General features: G+C 51.5%; 2 protein-coding genes across 12 annotated transcripts in view; one reads left to right on the top strand and one right to left on the bottom strand.

Annotated features, from left to right (window-relative positions):
• PALD1 (phosphatase domain containing paladin 1) overlaps window positions 1-21,432 on the bottom strand; it is a 142,160-nt gene that overhangs the window by 116,897 nt on the left and 3,831 nt on the right. For 4 of the 11 annotated variants that reach the window (XM_055081132.1, XM_055081130.1, XM_055081131.1 and 1 more), the window contains exons 1-5: window positions 13,993-14,080; window positions 11,561-11,965; window positions 9,018-9,078; window positions 6,273-6,380; window positions 4,160-4,233 (exon numbers count right to left, since the gene is read on the bottom strand). The gene's annotated coding sequence lies outside the window, so the exon portion shown is untranslated. Of the gene's footprint in view, window positions 1-4,159; window positions 4,234-6,272; window positions 6,381-9,017; window positions 9,079-11,560; window positions 11,966-13,992; window positions 14,081-16,412; window positions 16,551-21,432 lie in introns of those variants that run through there. The other 7 variants (XM_028481340.2, XM_028481338.2, XM_028481342.2 and 4 more) reach the window with 7 other exon arrangements.
• NODAL (nodal growth differentiation factor) overlaps window positions 14,782-21,432 on the top strand; it is a 10,086-nt gene continuing 3,435 nt past the window's right edge. Inside the window, exons 1-2 of the mRNA XM_007120823.4 lie at window positions 14,782-14,977; window positions 19,154-19,851. Coding sequence (XP_007120885.1) covers window positions 14,782-14,977; window positions 19,154-19,851 — 894 coding nt within the window. The remainder of the gene's footprint in view (window positions 14,978-19,153; window positions 19,852-21,432) is intronic.

The raw sequence follows: 21,432 nt of genomic DNA, 5'->3' as shown, positions 1-21,432 counted from the left end.
GTTTATTTATTGTCTTTCTCCCCATTCCAGGATGTCAGCTCCCTGACAGCAGGAACGTGTCTAGCTGGGTTCAAATCTTGGCTCCACCTAGAGCAATGGCTGGCACACAGTAGGTACTAAATAAATATTTGTGGGATGAGCAGGCCATTTCTAGAGAAGGTCAAATTATGTCTCAAAATTTTACTCTTCAAAGTGGTGAGATGGAATTCATTTTTTGTGTTTTCATTCACCCCAAAAACATGCAAGAGAGGCCTACGAGGTGCCAGGCCCAACCTGAACTCACCAGGGCTTCTGAGGGAACGCCCAGAGTAAGTGGCTGGCTCAGCCTCCCAGTTCCCAGGGTACGGAGACTGGTGGGCTCTGGGTGTGGCCAAGGCTGCCCATGCCAGCTGAATGTCTGGGCAGCAGGAGGGCCTGTGCCTTGGCAGGAAACCACCCCTTCTAAAGAGTCAGAGAGCTCAGCAAAAGCCAGCCACTGTCCCTGTTTGCAGGCCTGGTCACTTGCTGCCATGGCAACTGTCCTGCCAAGCCACTGGCACTGAATGCAGGAGACACAGTGTCAGGAAGGCAATTGGGCATCTGCTGGCCTCCCCTGTCCTGGCAAAGGAGGCACCTTGCCCTGCCTGAGCTCACAGCTGGGAGAGGTATGTGTTGTTCCTGCGTTTTTCCGTGTGTGTGTGTGTGCGCGCGCACCATGCACAAGCACGGACAGTTTCTCCCACATCTGGAATGGGGATTCCCATAGGGGGTAAAGAATTGTTCAGTAGTAAAGGCTGTCATTCACTGAGTATTTACTACACCCAGGTACCATGCTAGATATTTGTGTATTTCCTCATTCTAGTCTCACAACAACCCTATAAGATAGGAACAATTCCCACTTTTACAGAGGAGGAAAATGAGGCGCACAGTGGTTATGTAACTTGCCCAGAGTCTCACAACTAGTCAGCAGTAGAGTGAAGATTAGAACCCAAGCAATCAGGCTCCAAAGACTTAATGATAACGGCCAGGAGCAGAGCCTCTCCACGGGACTGAGTCATTTGGTTTTCCCACTGGTCATTCAGTTTTCTGAGCTCTGCACAGGCACCAAGGAAAAAGAAACAGGTTTGATCTGGCCTCTGGCTTCAAGTTGCCTCTAGCCCCCTGCAGGAGATGCCGGTAAACATAACCATGACGCGGAGCCCCAAGTCTCAAAGAGCAGAGCGGAGTACAGAGGGCTCTGTGGGGCAGGAAGACGTAAGAGGGGAGCCTGACTCCTGCACCTGCTGCTTGGATCTCCAACTGGGGGCTGTGGGGTCGCAGTGGGAGCTGTCCTGGAATCAGAGGACCGATGACGTTCTGCCCTGGGAGGCCACCTGCTGGACAGATGGCAGCAGGAGAGGCCAGGCAGCCGGATGCTCCTCTCCTTCACAACAGGTGTTTCCCGGGGGCTCTCCGTGTGCCTAGCACCACGCTAAGTGCAGGGGTGCAGAGCAACACAGACAGTAAACCCAAGAGGCTTTGTGGCACTTACAGTCTGCTGGGGGTGGAGGGGGCAAACATGAACCAACAGCCCCCGAGCAAAGATGTAACCACAGCTGACAATAAGTGCTCCGAGGGACTGTGAGGGGGTCACCTTTCAACAGCGTGCTGGGGGAAGGTCTCTCCAAGGAGGTTATATTTAAGCAAAGACTTGAAGGCTAGTAGGTGTTTGCCAGGCAGAGTGGGAGAAAGGGCATTTGGGCAGAGGGGCCGGCAAGGGCAAAGGCCCTGAGGTGGGAACAAGCTCATCAGATTCCAGGAACTGAAAGAAGGCGGAAGACTGCTGCAGGTGGAGGGCAATGAGGCATGAGGCACAGGCCCCGGCTTCAGGAGCTTGTATTTGATCCCAAGGCAAGGGGAGCTCTGAGGGTTTCAACGAGGGAAGTGCTGCAACCCCCCCACCACCGGCTGCCGCTCCTGGGAGGAATGGATTGTGGGGACCAGCCAGGAGGCCCGGGCAGAGCAAATGGTGGCTGGGACCAGGGTGTTGACAGAGGAGATGGAGAGGGACAGATGGATTCTAGAGAACGATTTTAAAAGCAGGATCGGTGGGGCTAGTGTTGGATTGGATGTTGGGATGTTGGGGAGAGGAGGGAATCAGGGTGTCTGGCTTGAGTAGAGGGAGGGACTTGAGTGAAGTGGGAGCACTGCGCGAGGAGCGCATGAAAACTCAGTCCTGGATGGGAAGGGAGCTGGAGAAGCCCATGGGGGAGCCCCAGGGAGATGCACAGGGGGGTGGTGGATGTGGGGTCCTGGACTCAGACGTAGAGAAAGGCAGGACACCATCAGCATCGGGTGGGGCTTAAGCCTTAGGAGGGCAAGACCCTGCAGAAGAAGGATGTACAGGGACGGGAGGGAGCCATCAGTGCCGAGCAGGTGGGGGGCACTAGAGAACGGGAAGGAGGCCAAGAGGACAGAGGACTGAGCAGGAGCAGCCGGGGAGGTGGGAGGGAAGCTTGGTGGCACCAAAGTCAAGGGGTAGGAGAGTGTTTCAACTGTGTCGAAAGCTGCCTTGAGGTCAAGCAGGACTAAACCAATTTGGCAACATGAGTGTCCCACAACCCAAGCCAGGGCAGTGTCCATGGTGGGCGGCGGGGGAGATGCTCTCAGAGGTGAAGAGTGACCAGGAGGCAGGGAGTGTGGGTAGGCAGCACCATCGATGACAATTCGAGAAGATGCGCAGCTGGAAGGGGACTGGGGTGTGTGGCTGTAAAGACGGGGTGTCAGGGCATGGTGGGGTGCTATGATGGGAACTGGTCTGGCGCATGGGGGTGGGAGGGCACGGAGGACACAGGTGGGGCTGCAGGACCCCACAGCTCTCCAGAACCTCTTTCTTCTCCTGCTCCTCCACTCTCACCGTGGCTTCTGCAGTCACCTCTGTAACAACCACCCCTTTCTCTGATGAGGGAAACTGAGTCCCAGAGAGGAGCCCAGGGTTACACTAGGGCTCTGCCCAAGCTGGCTCCTTAGGGGGGCGGGGAGCCGGGTGGTGGGCAGGCTGTTTGGAGTCATGGGAAGCCAAGAATGGTGCAGAGGTCATGTGGGCCCCTGACGGGTGTGCACGCCCTTCCCTCCCTGCCAGGCCTGCACTGCCTGGCTCCAGCAACCCCCCACCCTGGGCAGTGTGGCAGGGGACAGCAGACAAGACCAGGTACCCAGGAAAATCACTTGTTATGGGGCCCGAGCCTCATACTGTTGGGACAGGGGGTTTGAAGGAAAGAACACAAAAATACAAATACAAATTAGAGCTGGGGACCTTGGAGGGGTGTGAAACTTACCCTTCATTAGCCTCAAGGTAAGTAACTCCACCTGTGGCTGCCCTCGCCTGAAGCAACTGACATCATCTCTCAGCACCCACCGTGCAGAGTTGCGAGCACTTAACGAGATATAACTGTGCAAAGGGTCGTGGGTGGGCTCTGACAAACTGTGACAGTGGCTGTTGCGGACTGGGCTCCCCTGGGGGTGGGGTGGGGGGCTCTGCCCTCCCTAAGTCCAGGGGCAGAAGCTCTGGGGAGCACAAAAAGGTGGTGGTGACCCACCCCACCTATCCCACCTCCACCCCAGAGCCAGCCTGGCACCAAGTCTGGGCTCTTCAGATGGCCCTGCGCCATAACGTCCTCCTGAGGCCCCAGCTTACAGAGGAGGCCCAGGGTGGGGACAGGATAGATGGGAGGGGAACACATCCAACTGACCCAGATCCCTGACTACTACGTCCAGGTCGGGGGCTCACTCCAGAGGGTCCCTCTTTCTCGGGGCTCCAGTCCGGGACCAAGTGGCAAGACCCGAGGGCGGGGGAGCTGCCCGAGGTGCAGCACCAAGTCGTGGGCACAGCGACACACGGGCAAGACCTGCAGCGCTCACACCCACCGGGGCCTGGGTAAGAGACACCCCGCCGCTGCACTGGGGACCCGCGACGGGGCTCCAGGCCACTCACTGCCGCCTCCAGTTTCCCCTGGCGCCACAGCCCACTCTGCTCCTTCTGTTGGCTGGCGGCCGAGTTGCCCGGGTCGCCCTCCGAGCGCTTTCCCAAGAAGGCGGGCGCAGCGGCCTGACGCGGCTGGAGGGACTGGGCACTGCCCTGCACACATCCCTTTAGGACTCCTCTCCACAAACAAGAGCAAAGCCAGAGGCAGGCACGCACGCTGAAGGGCACGACTTCCATGAGTGTTCCTTTCCTTTGCCTCCGTCACCTCCCGATGACAACAATCAACCTGCCTGGGGAAAGCAAGCTCTATAAGAAAAGTACTTTTTCATCCCCCTTAATTAGCACTTATTGTACACATGGCACTGAGTGCAGGGGTGCAGAGGAGATTTCTGTCCCCTAAAAGCTCATAGTCTTAGAGGAGGTGGGTAATAGGGGGCATGACATAAGGGTCCTGAGAGAGGGCTGATTGGACTGCAGAAATCTCAGCTGGCTTCCTGGAGGAGGTGGTCTCTTAAAATAAGCAATATTTATATTTAGATAGTGGTGAAGGATGCTTATTGGCCTGGAAAGATGTTCAGGTTACATGAAAGAAGTAGTTTACAGAACAGTTCACACAGTGTGATCGTTCTAAGTAAAAGACACATGTGCACATAAATGCCGGGGGAAGGGGGATAGGAAGGACATACTCCAAAATGCTAACCACGGTTACATATGGATTGCAGGATTAGAGGGGATTTTTCTTTTCCTCTATGTACTGTTATGCAGTAAATTTTCTACAGTGAATATACATTAATTCTGTACACAGAAAAGCACAATACAAGGAACTAAGTGTAAAAATTTTGTTAACATTTCATCAACTGGTTAGGATGAACAGAGGAGGAAGAAGCTGCAAAGGCCACATGTGCAGGACCTGAATGTCAGGAAACACTTCCACTCACTGGTCTCAGATCTCTACCAAGTCCAGGATAGCCAAGTGGGGGACAGAGCTGGGGACAATCCCAGATGCAGAAACTGAGGCTCAACGAGGCCATGTGGCTTGGCCAAGGTCACATGCTGGTCTGGGTTGAGCTGAGAGGAGGCCCTACATGTCCTCGCCCCCTTCCCTCCCGCATGCCAATCTAACTGGTACTAATTCAGACCAATACCCTCTCCCGCTCCCCGCCCTGCTCTTTGGGAATTTCCTTGACTGGACTCCCCAGCAGGGCAGCGCCCTCTTACCAGTGGGGAAGGAACACGGTTCTGAGGGGTGTAGTCCACAGGGAGGATGGAAAAGGGGAGCTGAGAGCTGGGGTGGGAGTGGGGAGGGCAAGAATGAAGAGAGCCAGGAGTAGGCTGGGAAGGGGGCTGGGCCGGGGTCTGCCGGGGAGGGAAGCCAGTGTGCCAAGACTGGAGCCGAGGAAGCACAGCCTCCTGCAAGCCTCATAACCCTGATCCTCTGGCTCTGAAACAGCAGAGGAGATAGTCAGAATGAAGGTTAGGGTCAAAACAGACCTGGACTCCAATCCAGCTGAGCTGTTTAGCACCAACTTGACCCTGGGCAAGTGTTTAAGCAATCCAGCCCTCAGTTTTCTCATCGGTAAAATGGGAATCATTATACCTATAGAATACAGTGTGAAAGGAGCTCCTTAGAGCTGTGCATAAGGCATGTGTCCAAAGCACTCAGCACTATGCCCGGCACAAAAGTAACAGCTGGCTTTCAACATGTTTTTCCATCTATGAAATGGACACAGGTTTGGCTTAGCCCTCCCCTCACCCCCAGTTCCCAGGTGTCTGGAGGTTCTGCCAGTAGCCATAGACTGAAAGGCTCTGAGGGTGAATGGTGGGTGAGAATGGATTCAAACTGCTTCCACTGAGTTATCTGCTCATGAAAACTCTTCCTGCCCCACTGGGTCTCTGGTTAATCATATTAGCTCTCCAGGGCTTCCCTGCATACCCAGCCAGGTATGTGCATCTCCCTTCAAGCTGCCTTTGAAGTCTGGGGTTCTTTGATGTGAATGGGGGATGCACCAGCCTGGGATCCCTCTAGCCCTGAGGTCAATGGCTAACAGGGCACAGGGCTTGCGCTGGGGTGGGGGTGGGAGAGTTGGAAATACAAGTCCCCCGCGTGAGTTACCCCACGTGCAGGCTTTGGAGTCAGACTGCCTGGCCCCAAATCCCAGCACTGCTATTAATTAACTGCATGACCTTGGGCAAGTTGCCCAGCCTCTCCGAGCCTCAGACTCCTCAGCTGTAGAAAGAAGCCAGCAGAAGCATCTACCTTGTGTGTCTGTGGAAAGACAGAAGAGAGGGAAGAAAAGAGAAAGAGATGATGCTGTGTTTTCCATCTTACCTGATAAGGCTCTCTGGGAGGGCAGGGATTCCTGGGTCCCATTCCAGGCCTGCTGAACCCATAGACCTATGAGACTTTGGTGTCCTTGAAGTTTAGTGCATTCTTAAGCTGTAGTAGAAGTACAGAAGAATATACTATTTATTAGAATATACTTAATATTTAGTCCAATATACTTAATATTCTATTAAGTATAGTTCTATTTCAGAAGTATAAATGCTACAAACTTACAAAGAACACAAAGTTCATCTAAATTTCTTTTGTTAAACGGTAAGAAATTTGGGAAAATAAAAGAAATAAAAAATACAAATAATAAATAAATTTCTTTTATTTAGTTATATGAATTTTTAATAGTAATTCTTATATTTTAAAAGTTTATTGTATTTACGTTCATTTTTACAGCTTTAGTAAAGTACAACTGACACACAACAACTGCAAATAAAGTGTGCATTTTGGTAAGCTTTGACACATGTATACAACTGCCACTACAAACAAGATAATGAACATACTTATCACCCCCAAAATTCTTCTGCTGAATCCTTCCTCTCCCCTCTCCTCCCAGACAACCACTGATCCACATTCTGCAACTGATCTGCTTGTCTGCAAACATTAGTTTGCATTTTCTAGAATTTTATATGATTGGAATCATAGAGTATATACTGTCTTTTGTCTGCTTGTTTAACTCAGCATCATTGTTTAAGATTCATCCTTGTTATATTTATCAATAGTGCATTCCTTTTTATTGTCAGGTAGTACTCCAATGTACAGATATATGCCATTATTTGTTTATCCAATCATCCACTGTTTTGAATTTTGCATAATGAAATTTTAATGTTTTTTAAAAATAGCAAATGTTTACTAAAACAAAAAATTTTAATTAAAAATGTATTATTAAAAATTCACAAAACTAGGGACTTCCCTGGTGGTGCAGTGGTTAAGAATCTGCCTGCCAATGCAGGGGACACGGGTTCGAGCCCTTGTCCGGAAAGATCCCACATGCCGCGGAGCAACTAAGCCCATGCGCCACAACTACCAAGCCTGCTCTCTAGAGCCAATGAGCCACAACTACTGAAGCCTATGTGCCTGGAACCCATGCTCCGCAACAAAAGAAGCCACCGCGGTGAGAAGATTGCGCACCTCAACGAAGAGTAGCCCCCTCTGGCCGCAACTAGAGAAAGACAGCACACAGCAGTGAAGTCCCAACGCAGCCAAAAATTAATTAATTAATTAATTAAAATTCACAAAACTAAATAGGTGTAAAAGGAATTTAAAAAATTAAACTATCAAAGGATGGTTTTTGTAAGTTTCTATCATTTATATTTTTGAGGCTATTAAAGCTTAAAAGAGCACTAAAAATAGTACACTGTGACTTTTGGGACTCCCTTTACTTTTAATAAGTGCCCCAGGGGATTATTATGGTCAAGCAGTTTTGGGAGACACTGAGCTAATAGTGCACATAAACCTCTTAGCATAGTCAGTGCCTGGTCCACTGTAAGCGCTCCCCAAGCACTCCTTACCCCCACAGGAAGCACTCCCCTAAGGGTTTGTTCTTAGTAGTGATTCTTTTCCTTGCCCTACACACACACACACACACACACACACACACACACACACACACAGCACGCACGCGTGCACGCATGTACACAGGCACAGAGCTTTCTCCCAGCCCCAGGCTCAGCTGGGTCATCAAACTCCCCCTCAACTCCAGGACCAGTGACTCTCTGTGGAAGGGAAATGGGGGGGTGGGAAGGCGAAGGCAGGGGTGGCAGGCTGCGCTGTGGGAATCTCTGAGAAGCTTCTGGGGTGGGAAGAGAGAGACCTTCCTGGTGGTCTCTCTGTTTGTTTCCCAGGGCAGGCTGAGCCTTCACCTCCTGACCCTGTGGGAAGCACAAGTCGAGCCTCGGCTCCACCCAGGAGGGGCTGGGACGAGAGTCTGGCCATGGGAGCTGGAGGGAGCAAGAGATTTAGAATCAGACAGGCCTGGCCCTTACCAGTTCTACCATCTCGGGCCAGTCACTCTCTGGGAGGGAGAGACTAGCCCTGCTCACGTCCCTCAGCTCCTGCAAGGATCAGGGGAGAGGATGGAGGCGAGAGGGTGGCATGAGCGATGCACGCAGAAGGTGCAATAACGTGAATCATGTTCACGAGGAGCCACAAGCGCCAGGAAGGCATTCTCTTGCTGGTGTCAAGACATCTGCAAGCCAAAGCAGGTGTACTGAGCACTTACTGAGCACCTACTATGTACCCCACATGTGCTCAGGAGAGTGAAGAACTTGAAACCAGAGGAAGCTGGTGATGTACCCTTCCTGGCTCATACCCTTTTGGTGGCCACTGGAGGAGAAGCGACTCCCCTATCCCCACCTTCTTACCTCTGTGTCCCCCAGTCCAGGGACTGGGTTAAATGTATTCCTTCAACATATACGTACTGAGTCCTAGAATCGAGAACTGTGCTAAGCACTGGGGGTTCAGTGGTGAACTGAACAGACAGGAGTCTGGCTGACAGCCCAGTGCTGGAGAAGGGCAACAGACAAAAAATAAACAAACAGTACCAAAGTAAACAACTTAATTTCCAACCATGGAAGTGCTGTGGAGGAAATGAACAGGGTGATGTGATGGAGGGCAGGAGGTCCATTTAGACAGGGGAAAGGCTCCTTGTGTAAGGGAGGTAATAAACGACCATGTGGGGACATGGCAATATCCAGTCTGGCTTCCAGAGTCAGAATGACTCAGTATCCATCACAGCCTTACCATTTGCAAGCATTCCATCCTGGGCAAGGGGCTTAACTCCACAGAGCCTCAGTTTTCACACCTGTAAAATGGAAGTAAATATCCAGTCTGCTTCATGGGAGTGATAGGAAGGGTAAATTAGATAATTCAAGCACATTATGGTAAGTACTTATTAATAGCTGACTTTTTAAATTTTATTTTTATTTATTTATTTTTGACTGCGTTGGGTCTGCGCGCAGGCTTTCTTTAGTTGAGGCTAGTGGGGGCTACTCTTCGTTGTGGTGCACGGGCTTCTCACTGCGGTGGCTTCTCTGCATGGCCTCTAGGCACACGGACTTCAGTAGTTGTGTCACGTGGGCTCAGTAGTTGTGGCGCACGGGCTTAGTTGCTCCACAGCATGTGGGATCTTCCCGGACCAGGGCTGGAACCCGTGTCCCCTGCATTGGCAGGCAGATTCTTAACGACTGCGTCACCAGGGAAGCCCAATAAGTGACTTAAGATATTTATTTATTTAGGCTGTGCTGGGTCTTAGTTGCAGCACATGGGCTCTTCTTTTTAGTTGTGGCATGAGGACTCTTAGCTATGGCATGCATGAGGGATCTAGTTCCCTGACCAGGGATCGATCCCGGGCCCCCTGCATCAGGAGCACAGTCTTACCCACTGGACCACCAGGTAAATCCCATGGTAAGTTCTTATTAAATAATAGATTATTTCTATTTCATCCAGCCTGGGCCAGGTACCCACAATCCATGGGTTAGTTGGAGAAGGACAATGGGGTGGGCTAATCTCGAGCCTGCACTTCCAAACTGATTCCGGAGTGTCTTACTCTCATCCAATATAGAGCAAGTGTCTCAAACTCATTTGTCTTTAGGGCCAGGCACATGGGTGTAGTAAGTTAAGGAGTGGTGGGGACTGTGCCGCTCCTTAGAGAACAGACCCTGCCTAAAGGAAGCAGATCCTATCCAGCTTAAGGTAATGCTTGCTTTGTTAAAATGAGGGCCTAGCCCTTTCCATTTCTTAAATGATGAAAACAAAGTATTTTCTGCAAAATCTTATGAACTTTCAGTATTGGTGATTTAAATAAAACCTTTCAAAACACTGTTGGGAGCAGACAAAACACTGTGGATCAGCCAAGGTGGGCTGCAGGCAGATTTGCAAGCTCTACCTACCAAGGCCAGGTCCTTTGCTGAACACTGCTGACTACAGAGCCAGCCAGCAGCAGGCTCCTGGTGGAAAACTCCTAGGGGGCTACAGGGACCAGAGACTGAAGGGGGAAGGAGACCACGTGGAAGAGGAGACCCTTGAACTGGATTCTGTGGGATAAATAGGTGTATTTTGTGTGAATGAAGAGGAGGTAAAAATCATTCTGGGCAGAGCAAGAACAGCTCTGAACTTTGGGGAAGGGTGGGTGTTTCCATGGGGCAGAGTGCATTTGGGGTACAAGGGGATTGTAGTGGAAGGCTGAGGTCTCTATCTCCAGATCACAGAGAGAGCCACGTGTGCCCAGTAGAGGCACCTAGATGGGCCCTCCAAGACCAGCAGTGAGGGGTACAGGAAGGGCACCAAGTACTGGAGGTGGAAGCCAGAAGCCTGTGCTTAGTCCCGCCTCTGCCATTTGCGGGACTGCATCAAGCTGAGGACCACAGCAAGCAATGGTCAGCTAGGAAGCAGGGGCTGGGGCTTCAGAGGCAGGAGTCATCCGCACTTCCAGGGAGCTCACAGTCTGATGGCAGTTACTCATGAGGGCTGGGACAACTGCTCCTCGGCGTTCTGCTTAGAAGAGGACACTGCCAAATTGCTAGGGAGCTAGTGGCAGGTTTGTAGAGGAAGCAGCAGTGTTTAAGCTGTGTCTTGATAGGTGAGAAGGAGTTTACCAGGGAGATTAAGTGGAAACAGCAGGAGGCTGCATGGAGAAGGAGCATGTGAAAGGCAGAGGTGTGCTGGGAACCTGTTCAGGAATATGGACCTCATTCAATCACCTGACAAATCTTTACTGAGTTCCTGTGTGCCAGGAGCTGTGCCAGGCATGGGAGGAGCGTGATGAAGCAGACACCCTCCACCTTCAAAATAATGATGCTATTTAATTCCTCTGTACCTCAGTTTCCCCATCTCTAAAATGCCTTTCATACCTTACAGAGCTTCAGGGAGGGGTGGACAGGATTACATAGGCTTCTATAGGCTAACCTATATACGAAGACAGCCAGTGTCACACTGGCATATAGGAAATGCTCATTAAATATGTGCGGAACTGAAATGCCTTCCTGCCCTGACTTCCTGAGAATCTAGCACTTGCCAGTAACCTGCCTTAGACTCCTAGATAAGCAGGTTTGTTCGATGAATGAATAAACAAATGACCAAGCACTACTTTACACACATTTACTGCTTACAGCATTCTTGTCAAGTAGATACTATTCTTTATCTCCATTTTACAGCTGAGGGAGCAAATGCTTCAAGATGGTAAGTGATCTAAAATGCCCAGGTAGCGATAGAGAAGGATCCAGAGTCTGCCTTCTGGCAGCCTGACCTCAGAGCCCCAGCACTTAACCCGGCATATTGTTGCTCACGTGGAGGAAGGGTCCAGAACAGCCCAATGGAAAGCATTCGAGAACTTCAAGGGACTTTGCTCCCCACTCTCCAGCCAGCTGGGTTGGCCCTGAAAGGTTATCTCCCAGGTCAGGTAATCTGTCGGTCAGTCTGTCTGGGGCAGGGGAAGCGAGAAGGTGTCATTCCCCTCCTGGGAAGAAGGCACTTTTGGTCCTTCTTGCAGGAAACAGATCCTGGATGAACAAGTACCTTTTAAAAATGAGAAGAATGACTGTTAGCCTCCATCCTGAAGAGTGCCGCAGCTGGAGAAAGTTCAGTGATGAATGGGCTTTGACAGAGTACCTCTTGCTGGTCAGAGAGCAGGTCCTCACGGGGCTTTGGGCCAATACACATCAGAAATGAGTTGTGTCTGCTGCTCCCGGACCCTGGGAAAAGCAAGACTTTATTTGAGAGTTGTGTTTTTTTTTAAGTCTTAGGACAAGGCCCATGTCCATCCTCTCATCTATGGGGAAGCCAGAAGGCTATAAGCATGGGTTTGGGTAACAAGCAGTATCCTTCACATACTGGCTGTTTTCACTTGTAAATGTGTGGCCTTGAGCAAGTTACCAGGTTCCCTCTGAGCCTCTGTTTTCTCATCCCTGAAGTGGGGATGATAATAAAATCAATGCAGTGCTTACCAGAATGCCTACTGCATTAGGTGCTCAATAAGCACTAGCTATTGTTATTATGTCATTTTAACTGAAATATTTACTGAGCTCCTACTATATGCCACATAGTACGAGGGACACAGAATGAATAAAGCTTAATTTCGAGGAGCTTCTGGTCCAGTACGGGAAGGAGATCATCTGTTTTGTTCCTTCCCCAATCCTGGTGGATAAGACTACTACATTCTGAATGCCCCTGTTTAAACAGGGACCCCCCTGGATTCTAGGACATGTAGGTTTGGGAGAAGGCTGACCCCTATACCTCTGTCTAACCACAATCTCTCATTGTTTTTTTTTTGTTTTTTTTGTGGTACGCGGGCCTCTCACTGTTGCGACCTCTCCCGTCGCGGAGCACAGCCTCCGGACGCACAGGCTCAGCGGCCATGGCTCACGGGCCCAGCCACTCCGCAGCACGTGGGATCCTCCCGGACCGGGGCACGAACCCGTGTCCCCTGCATCGGCAGGCGGACTCTCAACCACTGCACCACCAGGGAAGCCCCTCTCATTGTTTTTTATTTATATATTCATAACCTGGGTGAGGGCACCTTCTGCCTCTGGGGAGGGGTCTGATGCAGAGGACCGGGACTGACAAGCCCCAGGCTGCAAGCCCCCAGGCTAGGGAAGTTGAATGACAACCACGGAGCACCCATAATAATCTGTATGCTTAAGGCTTTACAAAAACACCAGGTTTTAAGCGCTTGCAAAGCATTTTAGCATTTGTTTTATTTAATCTTCATGGAGGAAGTATCTCCAGTCATGGTTTACAGATGAGGAAACTGAATGTAGAGAGGTGGGCTCCAAACTGCAACTAGACCCTAGTTCACCCAGGTTCTCAAAGTTGTCTGATAAGAATCACAGGGGTACTGGTTAAATATGTAGATTACCAAGGTCTCTCTCCAAATTCGAATGCTAAAGGCCTGGAGTGGGACTCAGGAATCAGTAGTTTAACATACACCCCAGGTGATACTTACCTTCAGGCAAGTCCAGACACAGTGCCATTCATTGATCAATTTACTCAGCTAAGATACTTTGGGTCCCAACCATGATATGTACTGGAGGGAGAGCACGATGAACAAGACAGTCCCCAGCTTTAGAAGGAATTAACAGTCGTCTGGCTGAGCATATTGTCCCGGTCCCGTGGTCGGCACAGGTCTACAACCCACATCTCTCCTAGGCAAGGCCCCTTCCTGCTGGCTGGGCCAGCTTCCACCTGGACACGGGTTTGGAGCTCCTAGCTGAGCCTGCTGGGCCTCCTTCCACTAACACCTGCTCAGGGCTGAGCGTGTGGTTCTTTGGAGCTGGAGGCATCCTGTGAAAGAAGGCTAGGTGTGCCTGGCACGCAGTGTTTCAGTAAATGCTGGCCAGCTGCTAATGTGCATGTCAGGGCTAGGAAAGGACCAGGGGGCAAGGGCGGGGCCATAAAGAGCCCTCCAGTGTTGCAGAAAATAGCTGGGGCCTGAACAAGGGGCAGAGATTTACATTTCTTTAAAGGTAATTTCAGCTTCAACCTGACTTTGCACCTGCAGAGAGCCCAGACAAGGACCACTCTTGTGTAGGTGAGGAAAGCAGGGCCCAGAGAGAGGAAAGTAAGAGGTCCTGAGCTGAAACCCAAGTCTCCAGGGTAACTGCCAGGAGAGGCAGGGACTGCAGGACATGGATGACACAGGCAACACCTTTTTCCTGAAACCCTTGGGGTGATGTGAACCTGTGAAGAAAGACCCTGATACCACCGCAGGCACTCCACTCACCCCGTTAGCTATGCCCTCGGCTCAGCTTCTGAGCACTTCCTTTTCCAGTGGAGAAGTCTGTCCTTCATTCTGGTCACTCCTGTCCTCTGTTTTCTCCAGGAGAGAGCTTCAATATTTGAAGCAGGTCCCCATGGACCTTCGTCTGGCACTCATCTTTTTTGTTCCAGCAATTCCCAGTACCCAGTATTTTTTCAGAGGCTAGCTCTCCAGACAGGCCCTGCCATATAAGGCAGGGGGTGCTCCCAGAGGCCATCTGTACAGTGTCCTGGAAGGCTGTACGGTGCCAGGCTGGGCTGAAGCCTCCCAGGCCAGTGTGGGGCTGCACCCTGCCCGAGAGCCTCCAGGAGACACAGCTTTCATTCTCTATATGCTCCTGGTTGAGCCAGACATCTATTTGGAACCTGGAGGAAGAGGAAAGGGCAGGGATCCCAGGTGGGGTAGAGTAAGGAAGCCATCCTTCTGACCTGGGAGTTTGCCTGCGACAAGCCAGCTGTGTCTTGGAAAAAAAGCGTGGAGTAGCAGAGTGCCAGGGTGTCCAGACTGGGCAAACTAGATGGTCCCTGGACCCAACAGCTCCTCCAGTTTTTCAGGTCTCCTCCCCACCAGGCTCAGGTCTCACTCGTCCCCAGCAGGTGGTCCCTCTGGGGGCCACCCCCGGTGACGGGGGCTGGGCTGGTGGGTGTTATCCGACCTGAAAGCTTCCCCTAGGGAGGAAGGGCAGGGGCGGGGCGCCCGCGAAGGCTCAGGATATAAGGGACGGAGGCTGGCCTCGGGCCCCGCCACCCCACCATGCACGCCCACAGCCTGCCGTTGTTCCTCCTGCACGTCTGGTGGGCTCTCCTCCAGGCAGGCGCCACGATGGTAGCCCCGGTACCCCTTCGAACGTGGGGGCAGCCCTCGTCGCCATCCCCTCTTGCTTATATGCTGAGCCTGTACCGCGAACCGCTGCTCCGGGCGGACATCATACGTAGCCTGCAGGCGCAAGGTAGGCTGCCCCGCCCCGCCCCGCTCGGCTGGACCCCCGGGGCGCCTTGGGCGCTCCCGCGCGGGACTCCGAGAGAGGGCTGGAGCTGCAGGGGCTGCGGCACTGTGCCGGGGACGTGCCATTGAAAACGTATCCGCACGCTTGAAGGGCACGTTCAGGGGCTGGGGCTGACGGTGTCTCGGCGTCTGCCTTGGCTCGGGAGACAGGGTTGGTGGCACCCGGGGTGTGTCCCGGACTGAGACCTCTGCGTTCCGGTCTTGTTTAGGGTGGGTAAAGCGCGGGACTATAGGGTGGAAGACTGATTGTGCCACTGCTTACCTGTGCCGTCTTAAACTACTGTAATCTCCGGGCGCCTCGGTTTGCACGTCTGTAGCATAGGGATAATAGTGCCTCCCTTATTGGACTGGAGAGGGCTACGGACAACGCACATAGTACGCTTAGCACAAAACCAGGCATAGTAATATATGGTCGTTATTATTGCTACAATTATTTTGTCTTGTCAATTTTTTTTTTTTTCTTTTCGTGAGTGAGGGTGAATGCGCCCCGGGGTCTGGCGTTGGGAGTGTCTCAGGCTGAGACTGAGGTTCGAAATAGGGTATCAAGCATGTAACATCAGGGATTAGGTTTCAGAAATTATGGATTAGAGATGAAATGCCCCGTAGTCAAGAACTGCGGCAGGCTTGGGTCATCCAGCCCTGGCGGGGTAGGTGTCAGTGTCCCGGACGACACTGGGTTCGGGGCCTAGATTCGGAGCGGGTGAGGTCACTCCCATGGTGACCTTGGGAGTATCACCCGCGAGGATGGGGCACCGTGCATTCTGGGCACTGGGCGCAGGTAGATGTTGAGAAGAGGGAGCCCTTCCCGCGGGGCTCCTCTACTCCGGGCAATCCACATCCCAGCGCCCGGGGTGGCCCCTGCCTGCCTGCACCTCTCTCTGCCTGCCGGGGCCAGACGGCCCTCCCCGGAGTTCGGGCGAAATCCACATCCGATAATCTGATTTGCCGGCCACCCGCCGGCCCCTTGTGATCGGGGGGTGGGGGCTCCTAGCTCCCTGGCCAGCCGCGTCTGGGGTCAGACGGCCAGTGACCCTCTCCGGAAGGGTCATCTGGGGACTAGCCAGACTAGGGACACCCGGGGGGCGGAGCAATTTGAAAACTACTGGAGTGCTCTGCCCTGCCAGAAAGCTGGGGCTGGGGGGTAGGTGGATGAGCAAAGAGTGGGAGGCACACTTTTCCAATTCACTCCCTCCTTCCAGAGAGTTCCGGAAGTTTTGTGATTTGACAGTCTGGGAGTCTGGGAAACTGGGTCTGGTCCCTCAACCCTGCTTCCAAATTCCCCATGTATCCCTGGCACATCAGCTGACTTTTCTAGTCTCCCCTTTTGTAAAAATAAAGTGCGCGGCTTTCTTTCTACCTCATTTGCGTGAGTGTGGTACCTTTCCATCTCGGGTTTATTTGTCAGCTGCACAGGATAAGGGGAAATGGGTGCTGGAATCTAACCAAATCAGGTGTGCATCCGTGTCTTGTGTCTTTCACTGTTTAACCGTCTTCACCTTGGACCTTAGTCTCTTCATCTGCAAAATAGTGATAAAGGTGGGGAGGATTTAAGGAGACAAGGCTTATAAAACACTGGGGGCTTCCCTGGTGGCGCAGTGGTTGAGGGTCCGCCTGCCGATGCAGGGGACACGGCTTTGTGCCCCGGTCCGGGAGGATCCCACATGCCGCTGAGCGGCTAGGCCCGTGAGCCATGGCCGCTGAGCCTGCGCGTCCGGAGCCTGTGCCCCGCAACGGGAGAGGCCACAACAGTGAGAGGCCCGCGTACCACAAAAACAAAACAAAACAAAACAAAACACTTGGCATGAGGGAAGCAGTTAATGGTAATCACCCTCATAATTTATAATAATGTAGGGTGGGAACCCGGTGTCATACTCACCCTTTTTCTACAGAGTCCCTGACTCTAACTCAACACCCTGTTTGAGGGGAAAGGAACCCAAGATCATGAGCCCAACCACATCCTTCTTTAGAATTGGAAGTGGGTCGAGATCTCGCTGGGGCCCGTGTGGCCAAGTCTGCATTCAGTCTGTGGATGGGTTTCATGGTGTCCATGAACCCCTTTCTTATAACCACCCACAAATCACATTTATTGTGTTAGTAGGAAATGCAGTTTTTCTGGGGAGAGCATTCTTGGCTTTTATCAGGCATTGGTGACCCTCAAAGATTAGATCCCCCCATTATTCTAAGATGAACCAGAGCCAGATCTAAGAGAACCTGTTAGCACTGTGTCCTGGGGAGCCCTTGGCTGCAGGTAGGGTAGTGGGGTCTCAGACTCCTCCAGCAGGAAGGAGTATCTTCCTCCCTGCCCCTGCATCCACACTGCCATCCCAGCAGCAGATGACTCTGTTCCCCTGTCCAGGTCCCTCACTACCTGGACATCTTCATTTCTAACTTGGACTTGGGTAATAATAAGGAGGCAGTTGATGATGGCCATTTATTGCACTTTGGTGGTTGTGCTGGGCAAAGCACTTTACACACATTATCTCAGTAAATCTCAACACCCCTGTGAGGAGGATACTGTTACCATCTCCCTTTTACCCAGAGGGAAACTGAGGCCCAGAGAAAGCTGGCTGCCCAGTGTGGCAGCAAGTGGCAAAACTTGATCCATCACTGGAGACACCGGGCCCCTCCTCTTAAACACTGAGCTGGAATGCCTTCCTCTAAAAAGCCATTTGTGGACACTTGAGATAGTGTGTTTTAATTCCTGGTGTAGGCGGAGCTGTAGAGGAGTTGCTACATGTCACGGGGTGATGCTGCGAAGGGCAGTGGGTGGTGTCAGCCTCCTCCCCACACCTCTGGGAAGTTGCTAGTCAGGGGCCGGTTATTGCCTCCTGCAGGTGCTAATGAGAAGGGAAGTGGAAATTAAGTGAAAAAGAACATGTAGGGATGGGCTGGGAGAAGCTTCAGGATGCTGAAGCTGGGAATTACCCCCTTCTAATGCAGGCTGGACTTCCCAGAGAAATCCACTTACTATCCAACCAAAGATGTTCTATGAGACAAAGAACCAAAATAACAGAACTCTTATGTAGTCTGCCCAGAGTGGGCCTAAGTCAGAGATCACTGCCTTCGGGATTGATTCACCAAAGGGTTACTGTTTTTATTTCTAATGAATAACCTCTGCCTTTTATTTAGCAATAGACCTTCAAACATCTTCATTTCCCTGGGTCCTCATGACAATGCAGGGAAGGGTAAGGCATTACTATTCCCACTGCAAAGATGAAACTGGGCTTGAAAAAAGTTAAAGATCACTTTTAGCTGACCTGAAAAATCCACCAATATGTGCTATTCCCAGACATCAGACCAAATTAGTCCAGGACTAAAATGAATGGAATGTGCTTCCCCATTCCTTTTCATTCAGTATGGGTTTAATTATCTTGGGTGTGTGCTTGCTGTGTCTGCCCTAGTGTGTGGATGATCTGGAGTGGGAAAGGGTGAGCGCCCTGCAGGTAGGTAGGAGAGACCACTGGGTGGAAAAGTGCAAGGTCAGTGCACAGTCAAGCTTAGAATGTCTTTAGAAACCTATTTGTAAGGTTGCCAAGAACTCTTGAAGTGTCTGCCTCTGTCTTTAGGAATTGGTGGGGGAAAGGGTGACCAGTCTTTGGCTTCAGTTGCCTATGCCTCCCTGGGAGCTCCAACCCTTATGATCTGTGAATCGACCTCATTGTGCTGTAAAACAGGCCACGCTTTCCAATAGGACAAAGCCTGGCAAGCGGGCCACAGGGTGGGTGGAAGCCCAGGATTTCTGTCAGAAAGCTCAGGGCTTGTCCTTAGATTGCATGTGGGAGGGGAGAAGGGAGAAGGAGACAACTCATCCAATTTTTACCAGTTGTTCTCTGGAGTGTCTTGAGGGGGAGCAGAACAGTGATTTGGAGGTTGGGCTTTGTAGTTGGGCTTATTCTTGGCTTTGCCACCTTCCAAGAATGACACCTCACGCAGGTAATTTAACCTGAGCCTCAATTTTCCTCACCTCTAAAATGGGTTCAATAACATGCCCAGCTCATAGGGTTAGGGTGACGATTCATATAAGGTAAGGGCTCAGTCATGAGCTATGGTGGTTGTTACACCAACTGAGGCTGCAGGAGGCCCCCACTCACCTGCTTCCTTCTGTTTTTTTCTCACCCAGATGTGGAGGTGGATGGGGAGAACTGGACCTTTGCTTTTGACTTCTCCTTCCTGGGCCAAGAAGAGGATCTGGCATGGGCCGAGCTCCGGCTGCAGCTGTCCAGCCCTGTGGCCCTTCCTCCTGACGTCCCACTCTCAATTGAGATTTTCCACCAGCCAAAGCTGAATGAGGATAAGGACCCACCCAACTGCCTAGAACGTCTTCGAATGGACCTGTTCACTGTCACTCTGTCCCAGGTTACCTTTTCCTCGGGCAGCATGGTCCTAGAGGTGACCAGGCCACTCTCCAAGTGGCTGAAGCACCCTGGGGAGCTGAGAGAGCAGATGTCCAGTTTGGCTGGAGAGTGTTGGCGGCGGCCTCCCACACCACCTGTCACCAATGTGCTCCTCATGCTCTATTCCAACCTCTCCCCGGAGCGGAGGCGGCTGGGTGGCTCCACCCTATTGTGGGAAGCTGAGAGCTCCTGGCGGGTCCAGGAGGGACAGCTCTCCCGGGAGAGGGCCAGGAGGCACCGTCGATATCACTTGCAGGACAGAAACCAACTGTGTCGGAAGGTCAAGTTCCAGGTGGACTTCAACCTGATCGGATGGGGCTCCTGGATCATCTACCCCAAGCAGTACAACGCCTATCGCTGTGAGGGCGAGTGTCCTAACCCCGTGGGGGAAGAGTTCCATCCAACCAACCACGCATACATCCAGGTGTGATGCCAAGGCCTGGGGAGGGTAGGCAGTAAGCTGTCGGGGAGAACTGTCCTTACTACCAGATCAGGACCCTGGCTTTGCTGTTAGGTTACTGTGTTCATTCATGCACAGTTATTCGAGCACCTACAGTGTGCCAGGTTCTGTAACAGGTTTTAAGGATATAGAGATAACCAATGATAACATCCTCAGAGAGCCTACATGGAGTCATGCCTTGTTGGGTGACCTTGAACACACTGCTTTCCTGGGACTTTTTCCTTCTGTCATAAAATTAGGGGTGGGGCGTGTAGACTGGAGGGTCTCAGCTCCTCCCACTGCCCTGACATTCTAGGAAAGGAAGTTCAGAATTTGGAGTTTGGGAATAGACAGGCCTGGGTTTTAATCCTACTCATTAGCTATCAATATCAATATCAATAGTGATATTGATCAAGTTGCTTACTCTCTCTGAGCCTCAGTCTCCTCACCTGTAAAATGGGGATAGCAATGCCATACTTCTAGGGTTACATGAGATGATATGCATACCACATGTGTAGTATCAGTAGTTAGCAGGTAAAAGGTATAATGTTGTCATACCATTACTAGAAGTCTGTAACTCATTGATGCAATGGGGGCCACGTTTATGAGGCCAAGGTAGAGATATTACTGTTCCAGCCACTGTACTTTCGCTGCCTAAAAACAGGAGTTGGACACCCATTTTGCAGGAGTAATAAAGCCAGAGGCTACCACCAGGTGCCACTAATCAGCCTATGGTCTAGAAGGTGGTGGAGGGAGAGGAATGGAAGGAAAATGAGGTGGAGAAAGTAGAGAACAGAGCTTATATATGGTGGTCCTGACCTGCTCTCGAAGGTCACACGGGATCAAAGTGTTATTTTCACTCTATGAAGCCTAGACTGAGAATCTCTTGGACCTGTAGTACATCCTCCATGCCAAGCCTCAGGCAGGGTCCAGAGGCTCTGGGGAGAATGTGAGCTGAGCTCGTGAGAGGGAGGCAGTGGTGGGGGCTGGTACCCTAGAGGACCTGTCCTGGGCACAGGCCCTCCTGAGTCTCTCCCAGGCCCCACTTCTGTCCACCAGCCTACCTGCAGCACAATCAGAGGGAACCAGAGACCCAGACAGTCCCAGTCACCAAATCTAACACTGATCCGAAAAGCCACCACTGGACCACAGGGACAGGGCCCAGTTCCAGAATGCCAAGGGCTTGTTACCTTTTCTCCCGTTGACTCTGTTTGCCCTTCTCTGGGCAACAAAGCAAATCCCACAAGAATTTCCGCATGACTCTCTTCTGCTTCATATTTCTGGAACTAAACCAGGAGTTTCTTGGAATATTTTTAAAGTTGGTATTCACTCTAGACTAGAGCAATAGAACACGTTACCTACTGCTCTATCCAGATACAGCTTTTAGAATCTTCTGTTTAAAGGCTGTTTAAAAAAAAGAGTTATTTTAGATATTAGAGTTGATGATGTATTGGCATTCTGATTCCTTTATGAAAAGAATTTTCCTTTTTTTTTTTTTTTTTTTTTGCGGTAGGCGGGCCTCTCACCGCTGTGGCCTCTCCCGTTGCGGAGCACAGGCTCCGGACG

The sequence above is a fragment of the Physeter macrocephalus genome, chromosome 20 (assembly GCF_002837175.3).
Source record: "Physeter macrocephalus isolate SW-GA chromosome 20, ASM283717v5, whole genome shotgun sequence".
NCBI lineage: Eukaryota > Metazoa > Chordata > Mammalia > Artiodactyla > Physeteridae > Physeter > Physeter macrocephalus.
Note: the sequence above shows the minus strand (reverse complement) of the source record. Positions and strands in the feature narration are given on the sequence as shown.